Consider the following 24,445-nt stretch of genomic DNA (forward strand, 5'->3'; position numbering starts at 1 on the left):
CCAGCATTCCCAAACTGATCTCTGACATGCAGGGTTTAACAGCCCTGAGGGATGGCTTACACCCTGTGAAAAACTTCCCGCTGGATACAGAAAGAAATGGACCACATGGAGATTGCTCAATAGATTACGGTCAGGTATTACTAAATGCAAGAATAATTTAATGAAATGGGGTTTCTGTATGGAGTCACCGCTATGTGAATGTGGCAAAGTGCAGATGTCCTTCCACCTGCTCCAATGTAGTCTGTGTCCAACATCATGTACTCTGGAAGACCTGATTTGTGCTACACCAAATGCAATCAATGTTGCTAACTTCTGGGCAGCAATAGTGTAAATGAACTGTCAAATTCAGTGTTATATTGTACATATTATGCATTATTACCATATTAACTTTAATCATCGTAAGTGCTTCTGACACAAATTTTAAAAGAAAATGTAATTTCAACACACTGGCTGTTAACATCTTCCATTCCGGTAGTTAGCGAAGTGAGTCGATCCTCCGTGTCATGATAATGTGCTAATTTTCAATTTCGATTTGGCGGACATGGTACTCATAACAAACCAGAAACAACTTTCAGTTATTAACGAAATAATTGACATGCTCCTAAAAACAGCACAAATGTCAAGAATGCATTTTTCATTGATTGTTTGGTTCATGTTTGTGGGTTACTGTAGTCACGTCCTAGTTCGTGAACCATGGGCAACGGCTGAGTGGCCTAGTAAGTGGTCCTGAGAGTCGGGATACCAGTTGCTGTGGAATGGGAGTGGGCATCTCGGACATATTCTGAGTCGTGGCCCTCCTTGTGCTCAGGCGGGTAGGACTATACAATCCACTGGTGGTCCATAACCCGTTAGAGGAGAGATCCTCACTTGGACTATGTGCAAGTAGGGCAGCATCCTGCTTCATGAATTTACCGAGCTCAGAACACTTTAAGCAAGCCTCGGACCTATGGGAGTAATGGAGTCCCACTCCCATTTGACAGGCGAGGGACTCCTTGGATACAACTTGGCGAACGAAATGGAATTCGATGGGGAGCTATCAATATTAATGGGGCTTATAGAAGAAAGAAGGTAGAACTGGCTGAGTCAGAAAAGAGGATGCATCTGGATGTGCTAGGAGTAAGTGATATTAGGGTAAGGGGAGATAATAAGGAATAGATAGGAGATTATAAGGTGTACTTGACGGGTGTTAGAAAGGGAAGGGCTGAGTCTGGGGTAGGGCTCTTTATCAGGAATACCATTGCATGCAACATAGTTTCTGTTAGGCACGTATATGAGCAAATGATGTGGGTAGATTTGTCAGTGGGAGGAATTAGGACAAGAATTGTGTCCGTGTATTCACCATGTGAGGGTGCAGATGAGGATGAAGTTGACAAGTTTTATGAAGCATTGAGCGACATCGTGGTCAGGGTCAACAGCAAGGATAGAATAGTGCTAATGGGCGATTTCAATGCGAGAGTTGGGAATAGAACTGAAGGATACGAAAAGGTGATTGGTAAATGTGGGGAAGATATGGAAGCAAATGGGAATGGGAAGCGTTTGCTTAACTTCTGTGCTAGTATGGGTTTAGCTGTTACGAATACATTCTTCAAGCATAAGGCTATTCACCGCTACACATGGGAGGCTAGGGGTACCAGATCCATAATAGACTATATCTTAACAGACTTTGAATTCAGGAAATCTGTTAGGAATGGAATTAAAGGTAGATTATTAAAATCAATCAAAGGCATTTATGTTGACAATTGGGCTTCGGTGAGAATTGATGGTAGAATGAGTTCTTGGTTCAGGGTACTTACAGGAGTTAGACAAGGCTGTAATCTTTCACCTTTGCTGTTTGTAGTTTACATGGATCATATGCTGAAAGGTATAAAATGGCAGGGAGGGATTCAGTTAGGTGGAAATGTAGTAAATAGTTTGGCCTATGCTGACGACTTGGTCTTAATGGCAGACTGTGCCGAAAGCCTGCAGTCTAACATCTTGGAACTTGAAAATAGGTGCAATGAGTATGGTATGAAAATTAGCCTCTCGAAGACTAAATTGATGTCAGTAGGTAAGAAATTCAACAGAATTGAATGTTAGATTGGTGATACAAAGCTAGAACAGGTCGATAATTTCAAGTATTTAGGTTGTGTTTTTTCCCAGGATGGTAATATAGTAAGCGAGATTGAATCAAGGTGTAGTAAAGCTAATGCAGTGAGCTCGCAGTTGCGATCAGCAGTATTCTGTAAGAAGGAAGTCAGCTCCCAGACGAAACTATCTTTACATCGGTCTGTTTTCAGACCAACTTTGCTTTACGGCAGCGAAAGCTGGGTGGATTCAGGATATCTTATTCATAAGTTAGAAGTAACAGACATGAAAGTAGCAAGAATGATTGCTGGTACAAACAGGTGGGAACAATGGCAGGAGGGCACTTGGAATGAGGAGATAAAGGCTAATTTAGGAATGAACTCGATGGATGAAGCTGTACGCATAAACCGGCTTCGGTGGTGGGGTCATGTGAGGCGAATGGAGGAGGATAGGTTACCTAGGAGAATAATGGACTCTGTTATGGAGGGTAAGAGAAGTAGAGGGAGACCAAGACGACGATGGTTAGACTCTGTTTCTAACGATTTAAAGATAAGAGGTATAGAACTAAATGAGGCCACAACACTAGTTGCAAATCGAGGATTGTGGCGGTGTTTAGTAAATTCTCAGAGGCTTGCAGACTGAACGCTGAAAGGCATAACAGTCTATAATGATAATGTATGTATGTATGTATGTTAGGAATGTACGAGTTTTTCAGGGATTTTTCGATGATACAGACCACTATCTGATCTGTAGTGAACTAAGTATCTCGAGGCCTAGGGTAGAGAAAGTGAAATCTGTCTGCAAACGAATAAGGGTAGAAAATCTCCAGGACGAGGAAATTAGACAGAAGTACATGGATATGATTAGTGAGAAGTTTCGAACAGTAGACAGTAAGCAGGTTCAGGATATAGAAAGTGAATGGGTGGCATACAGGGATGCTGTAGTAGAAACAGCAAGGGAATGCCTAGGAACAACTGTGTGTAAAGATGGGAAAAGGCGAACATCTTGGTGGAATGATGAAGTGAGAGCAACCTGTAAACGTAAAAAGAAGGCTTATCAGAAATGGCTCCAAACAAGGGCCGAGGCAGACAGGGATTTGTACGTGGATGAAAGAAACAGAGCGAAACAAATAGTTGTTGAATCCAAAAAGAAGTCATGGGAAGATTTTGGTAATAACCTGGAAAGGCTAGGTCAAGCAGCAGGGAAACCTTTCTGGACAGTAATAAAGAATCTTAGGAAGGGAGGGAAAAAGGAAATGAACAGTGTTTTAAGTAATTCAGGTGAACTCATAATAGATCCCAGGGAATCACTGGAGAGGTGGAGGGAATATTTTGAACATCTTCTCAATGTAAAAGGAAATCATCATGGTGGTGTTGCGAACCGCCAAGCTCAAGGGGAGGAGGAAAATGATGTTGGTGAAATTATGCTTGAGGAAGTGGAAAGGATAGTAAATAAACTCCATTGTCATAAAGCAGCAGGAATAGATGAAATTAGACCTGAAATGGTGAAGTATAGTGGGAAGGCAGGGATGAAATGGCTTCATAGAGTAGTAAAATTAGCGTGGAGTGTTGGTAAGGTACCTTCAGATTGGACAAAAGCAGTAATTGCACCTATCTATAAGCAAGGGAACAGGAAGGATTGCAACAACTATCGAGGTATCTCATTGATTAGTATACCAGGCAAAGTATTCACTGGCATCTTGGAGGGGAGGGTGCATCAGTCGTTGAGAGGAAGTTGGATGAAAACCAGTGTGGTTTCAGACCACAGAGAGGCTGTCAGGATCAGATTTTCAGCATGCGCCAGGTAATTGAAAAATGCTACGAGAGGAATAGGCAGTTGTGTTTATGTTTTGTAGATCTAGAGAAAGCATATGACAGGGTACCGAGGGAAAAGATGTTCGCCATACTGGGGGACTATGGAATTAAAGGTAGATTATTAAAATCAATCAAAGGCATTTATGTTGACAATTGGGCTTCAGTGAGAATTGATGGTAGAATGAGTTCTTGGTTCAGGGTACTTACTGGAGTTAGACAAGGCTGTAATCTTTCACCTTTGCTGTTCGTAGTTTACATGGATCATCTGCTGAAAGGTATAAAATGGCAGGGAGGGATTCAGTTAGGTGGAAATGTAGTAAGCAGTTTGGCCTATGCTGACACTTGGTCTTAATGGCAGACTGTGCCGAAAGCCTGCAGTCTAACATCTTGGAACTTGAAAATAGGTGCAATGAGTATGGTATTAAAATTAGCCTCTCGAAGACTAAATTGATGTCAGTAGGTAAGAAATTCAACAGAATTGAATGTCAGATTGGTGATAGAAAGCTAGAACAGGTCGATAATTTCAAGTATTTAGGTTGTGTGTTCTCCCAGGATGGTAATATAGTAAGTGAGATTGAATCAAGGTGTAGTAACGCTAATGCAGTGAGCTCGCAGTTGCGATCAGCAGTATTCTGTAAGAAGGAAGTCAGCTCCCAGACAAAACTATCTTTACATCGGTCTGTTTTCAGACCAACTTTGCTTTACGGGAGCGAAAGCTGGGTGGACTCAGGATATCTTATTCATAAGTTAGAAGTAACAGACATGAAAGTAGCAAGAATGATTGCTGGTACAAACAGGTGAGAGCAATGGCAGGAGGGTACTCGGAATGAGGAGATAAAGTCTAATTTAGGAATGAACTCGTTGGATGAAGCTGTACGCATAAACCGGCTTCGGTGGTGGGGTCATGTGAGGCGAATGGAGGAGGATAGGTTACCTAGGAGAATAATGGACTCTGTTATTGAGGGTAAGAGAAGCAGAGGGAGACCAAGACGACGATGGTTAGACTCTCTTTCTAACGATTTAAAGATAAGAGGTATAGAACTAAATGAGGCCACAACACTAGTTGCAAATCGAGGATTGTTGCGACGTTTAATAAATTCTCAGAGGCTTGCCGACTGAACGCTGAAAGGCATAACAGTCTATAATGATAATGTATGTAATGTATGTATGTTCCAGGGCACTACAAAAATATTTGGGATATAGAGTATAATACAATAGTGCTTCAGTTTAGGGCTTCATTTTGTATTAGTAACGTGGACAGCAATAGCCACTGTTTTGTTTCCCAGCAGTTAAACAGTGCACATTACATTCAAAATTCCTCTAAATTTAAATGAGAGTTTGGTGTCTGGATTAAAAATAAATTCCAAAGCAGCTGACGATAGTTGATTAGCATGGCTCAGTATGGAAGAAAGCCCTAATGGCAAATAGTCATTCATTAATGTGTGTGGACCATCTTCTAAAATATATTACAGGTAATGGCATTCTATTCCTTCTGGTGGGAAAATGATTGTTCTTGGGAGAGATTTTCTAAAGGTTGTATTAAATACTCACCTCTTTGACCCTTCTTCAAAACACACCACTTATATAAAAATATGCAGGTAAAACCACAAAAAAATGTAATTCACTGATTTTTTTGCAAGAAATTGGTAACGGCGACTACCCCTCTGTAGTTCGTGATGGATCAAATGTTAATTGTACTACCAGTCAGAATTTCAGCACATGATGATAGCATGATTGAAATCGATAGCAAAACGTTCACTTCTGTGAAAGATGTCATCATTTTCCTGAAGGGTTTCATTCTTAATTAATTTGAAAATCATCGGGCCTAAACTAGTTTAAACCCTATACACTAGCGCCAACAGATTAATACTGATGGTGAAAGCTAGCTACTACAATTTTGCACATAATTCTTGAATTACTTGGAATGAATGGTTTGCTTCCACAAATTCTTATTCTCAAAATGGAATCTTTGTTATGCTTCTTGGAAATCTAAACATTTCCCAACAGCTCCTAAATGGAACCAGATCAGGGCCTAATTGTAAGAAGTATGTATGAAAATTGTTTTGATTTGTAAATAATAAGTGGAGATAAGCTGGACAGAGAGCTCTAATCCCTCCAGTTGACTTGACAACATACAATATAACACTTCCATTTTTTTTCAAGTGGCATTAATTGCCAATTTGCATGGCATTTTATATCGCGATCAATAAACCTCAAAGGATGTGAAGGCCTCTATTTACCTCAGCCAGTTTTCAGCCATGGCCAGTTAAATGTTGTGATGTCAAGAGAGCAATATTTTAAAGTTGCAATAGTGCCAAGGTACCTGTACAAGGAATGCACCAAGCACGTGGTTGCATGGTTTGGGTCACATAGCTATCAGCTGCTTTCAGGAGGTAGCGAGTTTGAACCGCGTTGTTGGCAGCCCTTAGATGGTTTTCTGCAGTTTCCTATTTTCACACCAGACAAATGCTAGGGCTGTATCTTAAGGCCATGGTCACTTCGTTTCCACTTCTATCCATTTCCTGTACTGGTACCATCACTGGCATAAGATGGTGCGACATAATGAAAAAAAAAAAAAAAAGTACAAGAAGGATGATGATAATAATAATAATAATAATAATAATAATAATAATAATAATAATAATAATTCTTGATGGGTGCAGTAGTTTTGCATCTGCCTCTTGGCACAGACCAGAACAAAGTGTAGCTTCCACCTAGTGCCAGCCTCGTCCATGGGTGTGACAATATGGAAACTGCTGGAGTATGGGCGGTGCAGAGTAATGACATTCGGAGCACGAATAGTGTTTTGAGTGTTATGAAAAGTGTTGGTCAAAGGGTCAGTCATGCTTCAATAGCACCTTCTGGTCCATTGAGGAAAGCATTGACAAACTACCTCATTCCTCTTATCTAGTACATCTCATTTTGGTTCTGCCATTGGTTTTTGCAGTTTCCCTGTAACCACATAGCCTTTGGTGGTGCTATTTGAGGCTGATGACCTAGCGGACAATAGTACTACGAGTAATAGTAATTATAAATGGCCTCGGCTACCATATGCTGGCATATTGATTTGATGCCATCTAGACTGCCTGCTTATAAATTGTGATGTTCATTGTAACGCTGCTGTGATAAACGGGATATCTCTTGGTTGCTTGAAGGCTGAGTTTTAATTGATTTTGTTGGTTAAACACTAAATATATCATAGAGATCATTTTCATGCCGACATGTTGAGTAGAAATTTTTCCACCCTTCAAAAATCTGACTGCCTGTGCTGGGTTTGAACTCGCACTCTATCATTGATCCACAGAGGGAGCTAAAACATTTAGTTCATCAGTGAGGTACAAATATAATACCTGACTACTAAGTGAATTATATCGCTAAATGAATGTGCATATCCCTCTTGGTCTTTGGATCATGCTAAAAGCCGTGTTAGAAGACCCAGGTACACTAAATTTCTGATTATTCATGTGCAAGTTATCTGTTTTGCGGGTTATTCGTGCAACCTAAAGTAAAAATTTAAAGAAGGGTCTGTATTGTAGCGTCCATTACTTTTGCTCACGTTTGAGTTGAGAAATACAGCTTTTCTGATAACAATGAAGCCTGTGTTGTTTGTCAATAGAGTACTGTATCCATTGTTATCACCAATTGGTTTGTGATAGGATGATGATGATGATGATGGTGATGATAAGGGAGCCAAACATTGGGTCATTGACCAATTATAACTTGACATTCAATAATCTCACTATGAAAGTAATTTTACTGCGCAAGCTGGCTACACAGTTTGGGTCATGTGGCTGTGAGCTTGCATTTGGGAGGTGGTGGGTTCAGATCCCATTGTCAGCAGCCCTGAAGATGGTTTTGTGTAGTTTCCTATTTTCACGTCTGTTCCTTAGTTAAGGTTCCTTCTCAATCCTAGCCCTTTTCCATCCTTGCACCTGAAAATGTTTGATGCATAGTACAATGTTGAACCACTAACAAAAAAAAATGTAAGTAATTTTCCTCTCCTTTTTCTTATTAATGGCTATTATAAAATGTTCCCTTTTTCTTTTGATAAAATTGATAACAATTGATTTTCGTTATACTGTTGTAAATATTTACAGTATGGCCCTTGTTTCAGGTGTGCGGCACCATGCTATCTTTCCTGTCCACCTTGTTCTCAGAAATACACATATACGTGTTGCCATCAAAAGCAAGACAAACGATGTTTCAAGAAGTTGGATCTGTGCACTGTAAGTATGCTAACCATTGACTCAATTGGAAATGAATTAAAGTTAAATAAAATTTTTATTGCAACCTTCACAACTTTCTCTGAACCTGCTAATGAAATATAAGGTGTTCCTTGCTTGCAGAAATCATTCCCCTTCTATTTTTTCTCCCATAAGCCCAGATCATTATCTATGAGATAGTTTCATCTTTCTTATTCAGCTCCGCATATGAATAGTACTATTTCAAAATATTCAAGGTACTTTAATATGAACAACTTAAAATAATCTAAATAAAATGGATTAAATAAGCAATGTAAACCAATTACCATGTCCACACTCTTCAGATAGGGCTGCAGGGAAGAGTGGGTTCTGGCAGGCTCCTGTGCATTCATCCAATGCCTTGCCTTAATTCCTGAGTGGTAGACATAGAGCTTAGTTGTGCCTTGCATGTGTTCATTTGTAGGAGATGTCAGATGTGTTGCGACCGTGAGAATAGTTGATGGTAGTTCTGTCAGTTTCCTTCATAGAATAAGGGTAATAGTAATGCTGACATAAAGAAGACAGAGATGCCAACTATGACTATTCAATCGTAATAATTACGAATTACCCATAGTAATTACGCCTTTACGAATCACACACCACAAATTATGATTTTTTGTTGATTTTTAAATCTAAGCGTATGAAGTGTTCAAAAAGATACATAAGGAATGCCATTACAGCTTGAATTCTCAGAATATTATTTCCGGATTTCTCAGTAATCATTTATACCCCTTTCCTGTCCCTCGATTAAGAATATTTCGAGTTTTCACGTGCCGAACGCAGTGTGTGCTTCCAGTACCGGAAATATAGGCACCTGTGAACTGGTATATCTTGCGAAGTTGTTGTTTTTGTTCCTAACATGATCAGACTTCCATGCAAGTATGAGAGTTCGTTTGTCTTTGTTTTGGCGTCAAAGTGGTGACAAACTCCGTTTAATTGTGAATACTGTGTGCGTGACTGTTGAAAAAGTATTTATTGCTATTTTAGTTGCCAAATTGACATATATTGCTCTTCTGGGATATATGGTTATCATGTGTTACGAAATGCAAAAGGTTTGAAATAATGAAGCGATTCCTTGTGCAGGAAAATATGTGCGATTACGTTACCGTGACTAGTGACGCTAGTAATAAACCAAAAATAGTTCAAAAATTTAGGGAGGAATCACGAAAGAATGACCCTGTTTACTGTGTTCATCAGAATCTAATTCACATGCGTTTTGTAGTGTGTGTAGCCACGATTTTTCAGATGCGCATAATGAGGAAGAACAGGACTGAATCCCGCGCTAATATGAACTCCAAACTGTTGAAAAAAAAATATTCTATGACCGCCTCGCCCCCGGTGTCTTAGCGGCTGCATTACGAAAATTGCCTTTCTTGAAAGTTGGCATCTCTGAGAAGACTGGGAATCAAAATAAAATAATGAGTAAGTAAAATTATTATTATTATTCATCCATTCCCCTTGCCCAGCTCATACTGGGATGGGATGTTTGTGACACTTTTCCATCTTCCTCTATCCAACCACAACATTGTTCCTCCTTAACTCTGTTCTAATCCATGTTTCTTCTAATTATACTATTCTTGATCATTTTCAACAACCTTAGTCGTGCCTTCATAGCTGGGTCTCCATCATCTGCTTTGGGATCCTTTCCTCGTTCATCCTCTTAACGTGTCCGAAACATCCAAATTTATCACTCTCCATTCTGTCGTAAAGCTTTTCCACTCGGATTTCCTTCCTGATGTCCTCATTTCTTACTCCGTCCTTTCTTGTCTTTCCTATCATACTTTAAAAAATTTCAGTTCATCGGCCTGGATTTTGTTCTTTTGTCTTTGTGTCAATGTCTAGGTTTCTGCTGTATATGTATGTCAGTATTGGGTGGCAGTACATCGTATACTTCACCTATTTAATTGGTACTTCTTTCCTCCACACCAGGTTTCTCACACTCGGGTAGAATGCATTTCACTGTTGAATCCTTTTACTGATCTCCATGTAGAGCCCTGAATCCTACATCCATTCACATTTTTCGAGTACTTGAAACTCTCCACAATTGCAAGGTTTTGTCCCTCTATTTTTATAATTCCTTTCCCTTCACTTTCTTCTCTGGTCAACATCATCGTCTTACTCTTTTGTATGCTGATTTTCATTCCATAATTTTCAATACTCTTTCAACATGTCAAGTTGCCCTTGTACTTCCTTTCTATTTACTCCTCATACCACAACATGATCTGCAAACAGCATTACTTTCAGCTCCCTGTCCTCATATTATATCCTTGTCTCCTTCACAATTTTGTCCATACTCATGAATAATAAAGGTGGCAGCAAACTTCCTTGTTGTAGCCCAGTTTCATTCCAAAACCACTCGGTCCCCATGCCATACCTGTAAACTGCTGAGACTTCTCTTGATGTGGACATAGTACAAAACCAATCAGATCATGACCTGGGAACAAGAGCAAAACCACATGCACAAGAATGTGTGATATATATTGCATGATGAGACTGGATTTTCTTTCCTATTTGAACATTATTATTATTATTATTATTATTATTATTATTATTATTGTTGTTGTTGTTGTTGTTGTTGTTGTTATTATTTTAATAAGTGGGATGCAACTATATTACTGCACTGATTGATGGCTTCTCCACACATAACCAAACATTTGCAAAGCGATCCTGAGTGGCGAGGTGTGGGTATATGTCCTGTCTTGCTAGCTTGTCTTCAGCATTCGGGTTGAATAAGAGCTGCACTTCATCTGGAGTTGGTTTTTCTGGCGTGAGTCTAAGGAAGTTCATGGCGTAATACGTGGGATGACGAGTGACCTGTCCACACTTTGGTCCATCCGGTCACATGTGAATTAGCAAGCTGAACAATTTACAACAGCCTATTATTGACAATGTCAACATTATTTGTTTGGAGTAACGAATTGGTTCTGGAGATTTTGGAATTGTAGCAAAGCGAACATATTATACATGATCCCAGACACCCAGTACATAAAGGTGAATGATGCATTGAAGAGGATCAAGAGTGATTTCAATATTGATATTCCACAGTGAATGATGGTGGGGGGGGGGGGGGGGGGGAGGAATCTCCCTCATGACATCTTTCTGATGAAGTATATAAGCCAGCATGGTGCACCTACGAAATTATGAAGGGACTTTTGGGTTCGCTTTATGACTTGTGTTTCTTCCACCTTCACTTCTTGTCATATAATAAGCAAGTGGTATGCTCGTGATGTGTGTACAGGTACACTCACCTTCAAATATTCAGCGAACATTCGTATGAGTGTATTTGGCAATGTGTGGAGGAGCCATGATATACTGAGGTGTGTTCTTGCTGTGTAATGTAATAAGGCAACTACACAGAAACACCTTACTGTCCTCCCAAGCATGTCACTTTTTACCCTGATTGTGAGGGAACTATTCATCCTATTTCAAAACTTTTTTTCTTTCATAATATATTTCAGTTGTTTTGCAAAAACGTTCCTGCCGATAACTTTACTTTTAGAGCCTTTGTAATCCAAATATCACAAAATTGGTTCAGAAATGTTGAAAATGGAGCAGTTTTAATTGGAGCTTCCATCTAATTCACTGCAAGATTGCACAGTTCATCATGACTGATGTTTTAGCAGTGTATTTATTCCTCATGCTATATCTGCAAACCTCTGCAACTTCTTGTGACGTGGACATAGTTCAAAGCCATTCAGGTCATGACCTGTGAACAGGAGCAAAACCACATTGCATGATAGCACTCTGTTGTTGTAGATGTTCTTGTTTCAGTGAAACAAATTGAACAGTAGATGACTAGTTGGTTTGCAGAGAACATCTCTTTAATTCAAGGCAGACTGAGACTTTCAGATAAGGATAAAGATGTTAAGATGGCACCAAGTACTGCAGATATATTTGTTTCATTTCCTGTGTAGATGCTGGTATAAAGAGATGACATTGGTTCCAAAATGTGAAATGATAAGATGCTGTCTTTTTTAAGGGTCATGTTGAAACTATTGAGGAGCAATTATCTATATCCCTTTTCTGTTATATTGCAGGAGTTCTAAATAAAGCTTTGCACACGTTACCAAGTAATAATTTTTATGTGTTTGAAACTAGAAAGCAGAGCAACAAAGTTTGTCATGTAGCACATCAAAACAATCCAGCACCAATGAGAAGTCTTCTTCTTCCATATCCAGTCCTCTAGACATCAGCAGTCAGTGAAAGTACCCCTTTCTTTGGCTGTTCTGAAAAGTTGTTCATTATTGTCGATGCTGATCCATTTGAAGCCATGACCTCGCTGTTCTATCAGCTCTTTGCATTTCCCCAATTTTACCTTGTAATATCAGATGTAGTAGCCTGTACTTTCTGCCTCATAAAATATGATCTATATAAACTGTTTTCCTGGCTTTGATGATGCTTACCAGCTCTCGCTGCTCTCCTTAATACATTATTTGTTGAGATCTGCCAAAGGTATTCTGAGCATTCTCATATGTAACCGCATTACAAATGCCTCTAATCCGTTCAAGGAGGAAGCTTTGATAGTCCAGGACTCTACTCCATAAAGCAATGTTTGTGACCAGATATAACATTGGGTGGTGCATGAAATGTTGCCCTATTAAATTTTTTTTCTTAAAGCTACACTTTTTGGATATCAGCCTTCAAACTGTGTGCACAAGTATTTACTTTCATTGAAATTATGCTTGGTAGTGTATTTCAGACATCTTTAGACTGTGATAATGGTGGGTAAAGAACTGTTGTACAGAAGGCAAAGGTTGTGTTTCTAGTTGCAAAAACAAAGATTCTTACAGTGACCCAGAGAAGTTTTGTGATCATCTTAGTACACAGTGCCGGCCCTGTGGTGTAGGGGTAGCATGCCTGCCTCTCGCCCGGAGGCTCCGGGTTTGATTCCCAGCCAGGTCAGGGATTTTTCTCTCGACATGAGGGCTGGTGCTAGGTCCGCTCAGCGCACGTGATTAGAATTGAGGAGCTATCTGACGGTGAGATGGTGGTCCTGGTCTCGTAAGCCCAGAATAACGGCAGAGAGGATGCATCGTGTTGACCACACGACCCCTCATAATCTGCAGGCCCTGCAGTCGCTTAAGTGCAGCCAGTATCCAGTATTCGGGAGATAGTAGGTTTGAACCCCACTGTCGGCAACCCTGAAAATGGTTTTCCGTGGTTTCCCATTTTCACACCAGGCAAATGCTGGGGCTGTACCTTAATTAAGGCCACGGCCGCTTCCTTCCCACTCCTAGCCCTTTCCTGTCCCATCGTCGCCGTAAGACCTATCTGTGTCGGTGCGACGTAAAACAACTAGCAAAAAAAAAAAAAAAATCTGCAGGCCTTTAGGCTGAGCAGGGGTCGCTGGGCAGGCCAAGGCCCTTTCAAGGGTGTTAAGTGCCGTGGGGTTTGGGGGCGGTTAGTACACAGTGATCCTCCTGTCCACAAACAGTATGTGGATTTTCTTGCCAATTTGAATGTGATGGGTCTGTGTTGGAGAAGTGGCCATGTAATGTGTGCGGTTTGTACTCCAGCAAACATTCTGGCCCCATGAGTGGCTTTGACTCGAAGTCTGAGTAAGTCGGCAAGAACAGCCAGTGTTGAGTTGAGAATTTCATGCCAGTCTGTGCAGAATATTATTCATTCAAATCTTGATTAGTGTTCTTAAAAGATGACAGTTCTGTATAACCTAATGTTGAACAGATTGCTCGACTATCATGAAGGTGGGTGAATGTGGTCACCTAATAGCCTGGTCGTTAACCTATGTGACTTTTCCCTTTGAGGTTTCTTCAAAGAAAAGGTGTACCACTGGAAACTCAGAAAATGTTGTGCAATTCAAGGCCATCATTGTGAATTATAGCATGTGAATTTGAAGATACGTGTTCGAGAGTCATCGCCAAATGTAAGGGTGTGTCTTTAAGAAGCCATGAGACAAAATGGTGGTCATGTAGAACATGTTATCCATTAAGAAGATATTCCATGCTGTTGGGATTACATTTTTATCAATCTGTATAAATCATGTCCATAATTAATACATAATTCATAAAACAAATGGGGTGACACTGTATATAGGTATACAACATACTTGCCTCTGAGGGGCATTTAACAGTTTGCTCACTTCCGTGACATTGCTAGAGAGGGGCAAAGAATTTACATACACCTTGTGTCCTGTGTATCATTTTATCAACTACTTTGTGCTTTGCCATGAATATAAACAAATAGTCTGTTGACAGATGAAATCATGCTGATGACCAATTAAAAGTAATGAGTCCCCAGTATTAATTTGTTTATACTTAACCAGTTGTTGACTCGACTCCTTTCTCTGCTTGTGTACTCACCTGAAACAAGGGAGAATTGTGGAAGGTTAGTAATGTACAAAGAACTTCACAATTACTAGAGCAACATTTAGAACTGATAGCATTTTTGTACTCCTTTTTTTTTTACAGCTTATATAAATATACAATTTGCTCACTTCCATTTGACCTCTTAAATTTAAAAAGATAAACCTTCTAGCTCTGTACGTAGATGTTTGAGCTGGGGTCAGTAGCTCAAGGCGGTTAAGGCGCTGGCCTTCTGACTCCAACTTCGGAGGTTCAATCCTAGCTCAGTCCAATGGTATCTGAATGTGCTCAAATACGTCATCCTCATGTTGGTAGATTTACTGTCATGTACAAGAACTACTATGGGACAAAATTCTGGCACATTGCCACCTCAAAAAACCATCAAAAGTAGTCAGAGGGATGTAAAAACAATAACATTATTTGTAAACATTCAACATTAGTTGGCACGGGGGTCCACCTTTTCAATGCAATATATCAAGTAAATGATATTGCATAAGTCTTGGTAATATGGAACAAAAATTAAATTTATGGCTTATAATTAGTCAGCACGTTGAAGATGAGGATTACCATCTCTGAGACACTTGCCTGAAGCATACTGTATTCATGTAAGTCATATGAAAATGAGGATAAAAGCATTTTATCCATTTCATCATCAATCAATCAATTTATTTATGCTGTCGCCCAGGTGGCAGATTCTCTATCAATTTTTTGCTTAGTCTTTTTAGCATCAATCACAGAAATGGTACACTGGGAATCCTATTATAGAATTATTTGGGCATTAATATTTTACAAATGTTGCCTATACTAAATTAGCTGCTATCTAAAATATTTCACAACCTTTGCACCAAATAAATATATGCTGCTGCAATAAGACAACACATCAATGGAAATTGTGAACAACAGATTATCTCAACATGTGGCATAAAAGAACAATAAATTCTCAAAAACTTTGTATAATTCTTACAAAATATTCTTACAAAATATTGTTAAAATAAAATGTTATTCAGAATTTAATTTCTGCAGCCTGTATGTATTTTTCATCCTTCTTTGCCTCAGGCCATATCTCAGCCACATATCTATATATGTAAAAGAACATTTCCTGACTGACTGACTGGCCAACCACATCCAATGGCACTTAAACTTGACGCCCCGCCCAACACATCCCCACCTCCGTGCCCTCCCCCTGCCAATCTTGCATCGGTATAACACTAGAAGCACAAATATCGGTCATTCAAACGCTACCATGGCAACTAATTAACATTACAACAGTTGAAAAGATAAATGACATTCACTCACAACATAATTTCTTCAACTCACCTCATATTTAACCAAATTAACATCACGACTGTCGAAGGGGTAAGTAATTTTCACACACATCGTTTTTTCTTCGTTTTTCTCTCCTCCTCTAATTTTATTCCTTAACATTTCACTCTCCTCTTATTTCAGACATAACACTACAAGCTCTACACAACCTCATATAGTTTCCTTTCGACTTTTAATACAAGAAGCTACAACCACGTCTACCAGCTAATTATAAAAACAGCTGTATTTCTGACGAGTACTTGTCCTCACTCCTAAGTCCTTCAAGAAGTTGGTCGTATTATCTTTTCGTATAAAATTAACAACTTACTACCACTAAGAGTGACTTTTATCCTAAATATTAAGCTGTTATAAGCTCCTTACGCCATCTCCAGAATAAGGCACCATATTTACCAAATTTTATTTCAGCGCAGCAATTTACATATTTTTGAACTTTTAACTAACCACTTGTTACCACATTTTAAAAACAGACACATTTGTAAAGATCTACAATAAGGATTAATTATAAGACTTTGTCATAAGAGTACTTATAACTACTATATTATACTTGCTAGTCATTTTATACACATTTGTACCTAAAACAATATCCTCTTATTTAGGTATAAGAGCAATCAGGATCCTGATCTATCTTTCTTTCAGGTATGAGATTTTTAGGCTGATGATGCCCTCATTATGGGTGAAACATGTCCCTATTCTAATACGTTAAGAACTTCTTAAATTTAAATAAAAAACTGTTATGTATTGAACAGGTGGAATTTATAATTGTAGTATTATTATTTGACTTTTTTAAAGTATATTTCATTACGGACCATAACATGAGATTTGTAACATGTAATGACTGACTGATTCATCATTAATAATATAAGAGAATTTATTGGACTCCAACCTATTCAATACATTACAGGATGTTAACATTTTTAGTTAAAGATCGTTAAAATGGAGACATGTTTCGCCCCCCATGTGGGGCATCATCAGTCATATCAAATCACCTCAAAATTAAACCAGACGTCTGGTTGGAAATTTTGAACATAATATGTAAGAAAGAATACATTAAAAAACACGTACAAGGTCCTATTCTAAACGAAATAACAATAGACTAGTTACACATAGTAAAATACGCTAGTGGTTTCTTAATATTAAAATGAGGCCATCATATGTATAGTCCTCTCCGTGTAAGGACGTACCCTAAGGGTGCAACCTTACCCTTTCTCCCCTGTAATATTAAGATATTGATTTATAGTTACTTTTCTTGCTGTTGGGTCTTTTTCAGTGTCGGTAACCATACAGTTTAGGGACCCTACTTGCCGATACGACGTCTTACATTTACCGTTAATCTGGCACGTTAGCAACGTTCAATCACTGCTCTAGCGTGAAGTGCGTGTTGCCACCGCATCGCCGTTAAAGTCACTAGTGATACATTTGCGAGAATATTTAAAGCATAATTTCTTTTTCTGTGGGATTGTAAATCTATTTGGCTAATACCAGGTAAGTAGGATTGTGGCATGTTCGGATAATGCATTTAATAACATAGTTTGTGTGAAATGATGAAAGTGCTCAAATACGTCAGTCTCATGTCTAGATCTACCGGTACATGAAATAACTCTTGCGGGACGAAATTTTGGCAGTAGAACTTATAACATTATTATTTTCAAATCCGCAGTGAACTTGGAAGCTGACCTAAATTCCGTTCACGGAGCTTGGCACATTAGTATTCCTATATGTTTCCTGATAAGCTTGAAGATATAACCAGCCGGCTGGCTGAAAATATGCCCAATAATCTCTCTCCTTACTGGTTACCGGTATTGAAGAGAGAAGGAAATATTCGCGCAAAAGAAAGGGAAGTCATTGGATGTCTGGAACTTTCGAAAATCACACTGCAAAGACTTATTAAATAAATTGCATCGTTTAACACGCCCCTCTTTTCAAGAATATGGTTATAGTACGCCTACTGTATATCAAAATAAAGACAGATAATTTAAGTGAGAAAGTGTGTTTATTTCCTTAATTCCTCATTGAGGAGATATTCATAATTATCTTGATTTATTTCATCTTATCTTTTATCATTTACTAGGGTAGGGAAACATTCATTATCGGTGTTTACATTGAGGTTAGTTTGTTATGGTTATGTCTGATGATTTTAATATGTAACCAGGCAGGTTGGCAGCAGTCATCAGCCATTACAAAAAAGAGAAAAGAAGAGCATCGGGCGGCGATATTTACTTTCTGGGGTATTTCCTTACGTGGCAATTACTATACAGTAGGCCGTACTGTACCTCTGATGACGTCACGCTTTGGGGGGGGGGACTTGAAGGCGATACGCATACGCTCCGCTTGAATAACACACTCATTTAAATTTCTTAAAGAACTGTTAACACCTTACAAAACCAAAACCTATCCTCAGATATTTGTTAATTCTGACATACAATGCATATCCTTCTCCGTAACGTTCTATTTCTCATGTATATACGTTCGTTTGCGTGAGTACAGCCTAACACTTTGAGACATATTCTTGCAATTTTATCCATTCTCTGGTCAACTGGAACATTCACATCACACACACTGACAGAAAACATGCAGCCAATTATCATTACTATTTATTACAAATATAAATTATTTCTGTACCTCACTGTTTCCACTCCATGAAGGCTGCAGCTTTCCTGGACCTCTTACAGGAAGTTACACCAGTATGGAGTAGGTCTGCTCTCTTTGAAGCACTTTGTTGAATACACAAGTCGGTGTGAATTTTGGAAAAGTTATTTAAAATATATTCACCCAAATATATATAGGCCTACACTGTCCGGCCAAGTCTTCCAATTTCTTCCCGCAGTCACAAATGACTAGGGAATCTGCCAACTGCATTGACTCCAAAGCCAAGGATTTTATGACGCACTTAGGATCGTCTAAATTCAGAAATACCATCTTATATGTATCTGACACTAACACACAAAATACTTTGTACACCTCAATTCCAAGTCCTATTGACATGTCTTATAGATACTTTAAGCCCTCTCGATTTAGGAAATTCAGATATCTTACTTCTGGAGGTAATTCATAAGATCTGAATCTGTCAGAAGATAAGATTTACATAAATCACACTGCTGTTTGATGCTCATAATTTATTTATTTTATTATTATTATTATTATTATTATTATTATTATTATTATTATTATTATTATTATTATTATTATTATTATTATGCTATTTGCTTTTCTTCGCACGGACACAGATAGGTCTTACGGTGGCGATGGGACAGGAAAGGTCTAGGAATAGGAAGGAAGCTAATTAAGGTAGAGCCCCAGCATTTTCCTGGCGAGAAAATGGGAAACCATGGAAAACCATCTTCAGGGCTGCCGACAGTGGTGTTCGAACCTAATGTAACCCATTGTCTCCCGAATACTGGATACTGGCCGCAGTTAAGCGACTGCAGCTATCGAGCTCGGTGATACTCATAAATAAGACTTCCATTTTCAAATACACCAAATTCAGGTAAGCCGTAGGTCTGATTACATAAAAATATAGGGCCTACCTAATGTTACCCATGTTTATGACATAAAAAATTAACTCACCATCTGGACGAGACACTCTTATTTCTCTCAGGATGTGATTTTCAGGAAAGTGCTTAATACACACAACTGTGTTGTGATTAACTATTAAATTCTCCCTGGGAATAGCCTTCTTCATAACTTAACTCGTTCTTTATCAGAAGCAGCACTAATACGGGAGTGTACTCTCCTTGTTTACAATTGGCTTTGCAGCCAGGCACACAGCAACTCTTAGGTGTGGAGATTTCCCTCACTGATCATCTTAATGCAAGTATATACAATTCGTTGTTAATAATAAAACACAGAATGCACTAACTCAATTAATTTTACATTATAAATATAACTGTACACAAATAAACTACAAAATTAAAACACTGAAGAACGATCTTCTTAACCTATAGCTTCACATAAATACACACTCACACTAAGTTTTCTTCACTAATTAACGACTTTCCACTTAATAATGCAGTCGATGACGACTCATTCTCGCATATATCTGAGTGAGCACGCGGCCATCGTTAAAAATTTCAATAAAACTGCGAAGATCTATGTTTAACTCTACTAACTCATGTGCTAAACTTCCCCCCTAATGATCAGCTGATTGCTTTACCGCGCTTGTTACAGTACGGCCTGGACATCACGAAGGCAGTGGTACAGTATAACAATGAAAGTAATCAAAGTCTATATGATATTGAGTTCGATGGTAGTTCTACGTAGTATATACAAATGTTGGCAAAATAAAATACAATTTATAATTACTGTACACTTATTTATAATTGTCAAAATTGATGAGGTAAAACATTCCAATTTGTCTATTTGTAATTTGGCTCCAACCAAAATAATTCATGAGGTAGTCAACTCCATTGGTCACTCTCTGTATGAATGGAGTGCACAGTGCCAGTGAACAGCTTTTGTTGATTATAAAATGAGGCTGTGCTAAGACAGAGTTAAAACAACACCGGCTTCAAATGAAGATAGTTAAAACATCATTAGATTCTTCCTAGTTGACTAGAGGTTTGCGTATATTTTGTTGTTGAAGTGTGGGAAAGTCAGTTGTTAGTTGAATGGGCAACGGTTGAAATAGTGCAGTGCATCGGTGTTTGAGCTGTCCTACATGTGAGAGAATCTGAAAATGGAGGATTTGTCTTAATTAGTTAAGTGAAATAACGGAAAAAGAGATAAAAGGGGGGAAATCATTGAGAAATGAAAGATGTGAAAGTTAAAACTTACCTTGAAAGCTGTTGAGCTGTTACCTAATTGCTGGGAGGTTTGTGGAGCACTGGCTGTCGCTAATGTCCTGCTCCTCATGTTGTACTTGTGACGTCTTAGAGGAGGGGAGTGGATTTGAGAAGGCTTTGAGGTGCTTTGATATGACTGATGATGCCCCACATGGGGGGCGAAACATGTCTCCATTTTAACAATGTGTAACTAAAAATGTTAACATCCTGTAATGTATTGAATAGGTTGGAGTCCAATAAATTCCCTTATATTATTATTGATATTCTTTCAATACGGAAAATAAAATGATTTTCATTACTTGTAATGATTCATCATTGCCGAGCCAAACCTACTGGACATAAAGAAATGAAGTTTTGAGGATACAATTGTATTACAATACAGGTGCTCACTAAGGGAGGATTTTTGGATACTCCATCGCTAAGGACGTGGACAGGAGGTGAATTTTTAAAACAAGTGCTTCTATATCTCAAAACTCTAAAAAGTTTACAGATGTAAAAATTAGTATTTAGAATCTCCTTTAAAAATAAAGGAACATGTATTTTTTTTTGTTTTTGGAAAATCCCACTAGGAGGGGTGAAAAAGTGGTTGAATGCCTTTAATGAGGATAGTTATATCTCAGGAACTGAACATATTACAGACCTGAAAATTGGTATTTGAAATCTCCTTTAAAAATAAAGAAACACATATTTTTTGTTTTTGGAAAAAACAATTTAATGGGGGTTAAACAGGAGTGACAAATGGGGTGAATTTTTAGAAATTTTTAAAATAAGTGTATCTGTATCTCAAAACTTTAACAGTTTACTGATGTAATAATTGGTATTTAGAATCTCTTTTCAAAATAAACACATTGTTTTTGGAAAACCCCACTAGGAGGGGTGAAAATGGGGTTGAATGCCTTTAATGAGGATACTTATATCTCAGAAACTGAAGATATTACAGACCTGAAAATTGGTATTTGAAATCTCCTTTAAAAATAAACACATATTTCTTCTGTTTTTGGAAAATCCAATTAATGGGGGTAAAACAGGAGTGACAAATGGGATGAATTTTTTGAAAGGTTATATCTACAGTATATCTCAGAAACATAAAATGTTAAAGAAGTAAAAATTAGTATTTGGAATCTCTTGTAAAAGTAAAAAAACAAATGTTATTTGTTTTTGGAGACTCCACTGAAGGTGAACTAAAAAGGGGGTGAAATTATAAAATGAGCATGTCTGCAGTATATCTCAAAAACTTAACATGTTATAGAAGTGAAAAATGGGTCTCTATTAAAAATAAAGAAATGTTATTTTTTGTTTTCGGAACAAACACTTACTTGGGGTTAAAAAGGACTGAAAATGGGGTTGAATTCTTTTTATTAGGATACTGATATCTCAAAAACTGAAGATGTTACAGTCGTGAAAATTGGTATTTGGAATCTCCTTTAAAAATAAAGAAATACGTATTTTTTTCGGAAACCCACTTAAAGGGGGGCGGGGGGGGGAGAATTGAAGAATTAGTTTAAATATTTGTATGAAGATACTATTATCTCAAAAATGAAAGATGTTGCAGATGTGAAAATTGGTTTTTGGAATCTGCTTTAAAATTACAGGAACACATATTCCTTTGATTTTGGAAAATCCAATGGAGAGAGAGAGTGTGTGTGCGCGCGCGCGCGCATGTGTGTGTGTGTGTGTGTGTGTAAGAATTGAAAAATTAATTGAATTAATTGTATGAGGATACTTGCATCTAATAAAAACTGAAGTTGTTGCAGACGTGATAGTTGGTATTTGGATCTCCTTTAAAAACAAACATATTTTTGGGGGGAAAAGGAGTTGAATTCCTTTTGACACATATCTCAAAAACTGATGATGTTACAGTCGTGATAATTGGTACTTAAAAGATCCTTTACTAATAAAGAAACAAGTATTTTTTCGGAAAATTCTCTTAACGGGGTGGGGAGTGTGAAAGGAAGTGAAAACAGTGAATTCTTTTTTTGGGGATAATTTTATCTCAAAACTGAAGATAACAGATGCGAACATTGGTATTTGGAATCATCTTTAAACATAAAGAAACATGCCTTCTTTTTTTTTTTTGTGGGGGGGGGGGGCTAAATCAACTTAATGGTGGTGGGGTGAAAAAGGAGTTGAGACCAATTGATTTTGCTGTTCATAATATACTTGAATCTGATCATTTTTAATCTCTCCTGGGTTCGTTTTCAAGAGCCATCTTTTCCTTTGGAGAACTTAAAAGTTAGATTACAGTAGATTCTCCTGGCATATAAATAAAAATTTAAACACATTTGAAATAAACGATAGGAATGATATTGACAGTGCAATTGTTCACCTCTATAATAAGGTCAGTAATGCATGGAAGTTTATAATTTGTTATTTATAAATTTGTCTGGTATATCATTTGTATCGCCAGAAAACCCACGCACTTGCCTGCGCGCGACAATGGTGCTGGTCACATTGTCAGCAATGACAATGGCAGCAGATGTAATTTACCGCCAAGTAGCGGTCTTGCGTCTTGCTGTGGGGTCCAGAATATCAATAATAATAATAATAATAATAATAATAATAATAATAATAATAATAATAATAATAACCTAAATTCAACTAATATCACCCACCATAATAATAATAATACTACCGGGCGAGTTGGCCGTGTGTTCAGGGGCGCGCAGCTGTGAGCTTGCATCCGGGAGATAGTGGGTTCGAACCCCACTGTCAGCAGCCCTGAAGATGGTTTACCGTGGTTTCCCATTTTCACACCTGGCAAATGCTGGGGTTGTACCTTAATCAAGGCCACGGCCAATTCTTTCCCACTCCTAGCCTTTTCCTATCGCACCGTCGCCATAAGACCTATGTGTGTCGATGCGACATAAAACAAATAGCAAATAATAATAATAATGATGTTCTGGACCGTCGTCCAAATGTGCGGACCGTGCTGGAAACGGGTCCTGGCCGAGTAATGACTACGAATGCAGTCCGGCCGTGAGTTCAGTACCGCCAAGGCACCCAAGACGACACCACGCCTGATCTCCTCAAGGATTTGATCCACATTAAAAATGCTTATAGGAAAAGATGGCAAAGATTTAGGGACCCAACTGACCGGGCAGAATACCTGGACCTAGCCCGGGAAGTACAAAATCAATTGCTGGACAGAAAGGTTGAAAAATGGGAGGAACTTTGCTGTAATCTCTCAGAAAACGAGTCAGATCGTGAATTTTGGCGGATTATATATAAAACGTTAAGTATTCAATTATAAATTTCAGTATAATACCGTAGCGAAGCACAGGTATCTTGCTGGTGATAGATAAAATGCCTGCAATCAACTGTATTTATTTAGCCTTCACTGTAACATATGATTCATAGTTGATTTTACAGTCTGCGATCGAAGATTCTCTAAGTTGTATCCTCTTACCGAGTGAGTTGGCTGTGTGGTTAGGGTCACGCAGTTGTGTGCTTGCATTTGGAAGGTAGTGGGTTCAAACCCCAGTGTCGGCAGCCCTGAAGATGGTTTTACTGGTTTTCCATTTTCACACCAGGCAAATGCTGGGGCTGGACCTTAATTAAGTCCACAGCTGCTTATTTCCCACTTCTAGCCCTTTCCTTTCCCATCATCGCTATAAGACCTATCTGTGTGACGTAAAGCAAAATTGTAAATTAAGAAAAAAAGTGTCCTCCTACCAATTTCCATATTTAGTCTTGAAGATTCACTTCTTGTGCTGGGTCAGGATCACTGGCTCTTTCACTGGGTATCTGCTGTGATAATGGAATAGATTATACAGTCACTATTAAAAAAAAAATATATAGGCGCACTCTTAATAACAATTTTTGCAAAGTCCCAACAGCAGATTTACCCGAACCTTTACAGCAGTGTGAGGGATTATAAGTATATATTTTGAGATCTCTCTACT

General features: G+C 38.3%; 1 protein-coding gene across 1 annotated transcript in view; it reads left to right on the top strand.

Annotated features, from left to right (window-relative positions):
- LOC136858228 (NFX1-type zinc finger-containing protein 1) overlaps positions 1-24,445 on the top strand; it is a 161,445-nt gene that overhangs the window by 84,767 nt on the left and 52,233 nt on the right. The window contains exon 10 of the mRNA XM_067137614.2: positions 7,993-8,104. Coding sequence (XP_066993715.2) covers positions 7,993-8,104 — 112 coding nt within the window. The remainder of the gene's footprint in view (positions 1-7,992; positions 8,105-24,445) is intronic.

This window comes from Anabrus simplex, chromosome 1, assembly GCF_040414725.1.
Source record: "Anabrus simplex isolate iqAnaSimp1 chromosome 1, ASM4041472v1, whole genome shotgun sequence".
Lineage (NCBI taxonomy): Eukaryota > Metazoa > Arthropoda > Insecta > Orthoptera > Tettigoniidae > Anabrus > Anabrus simplex.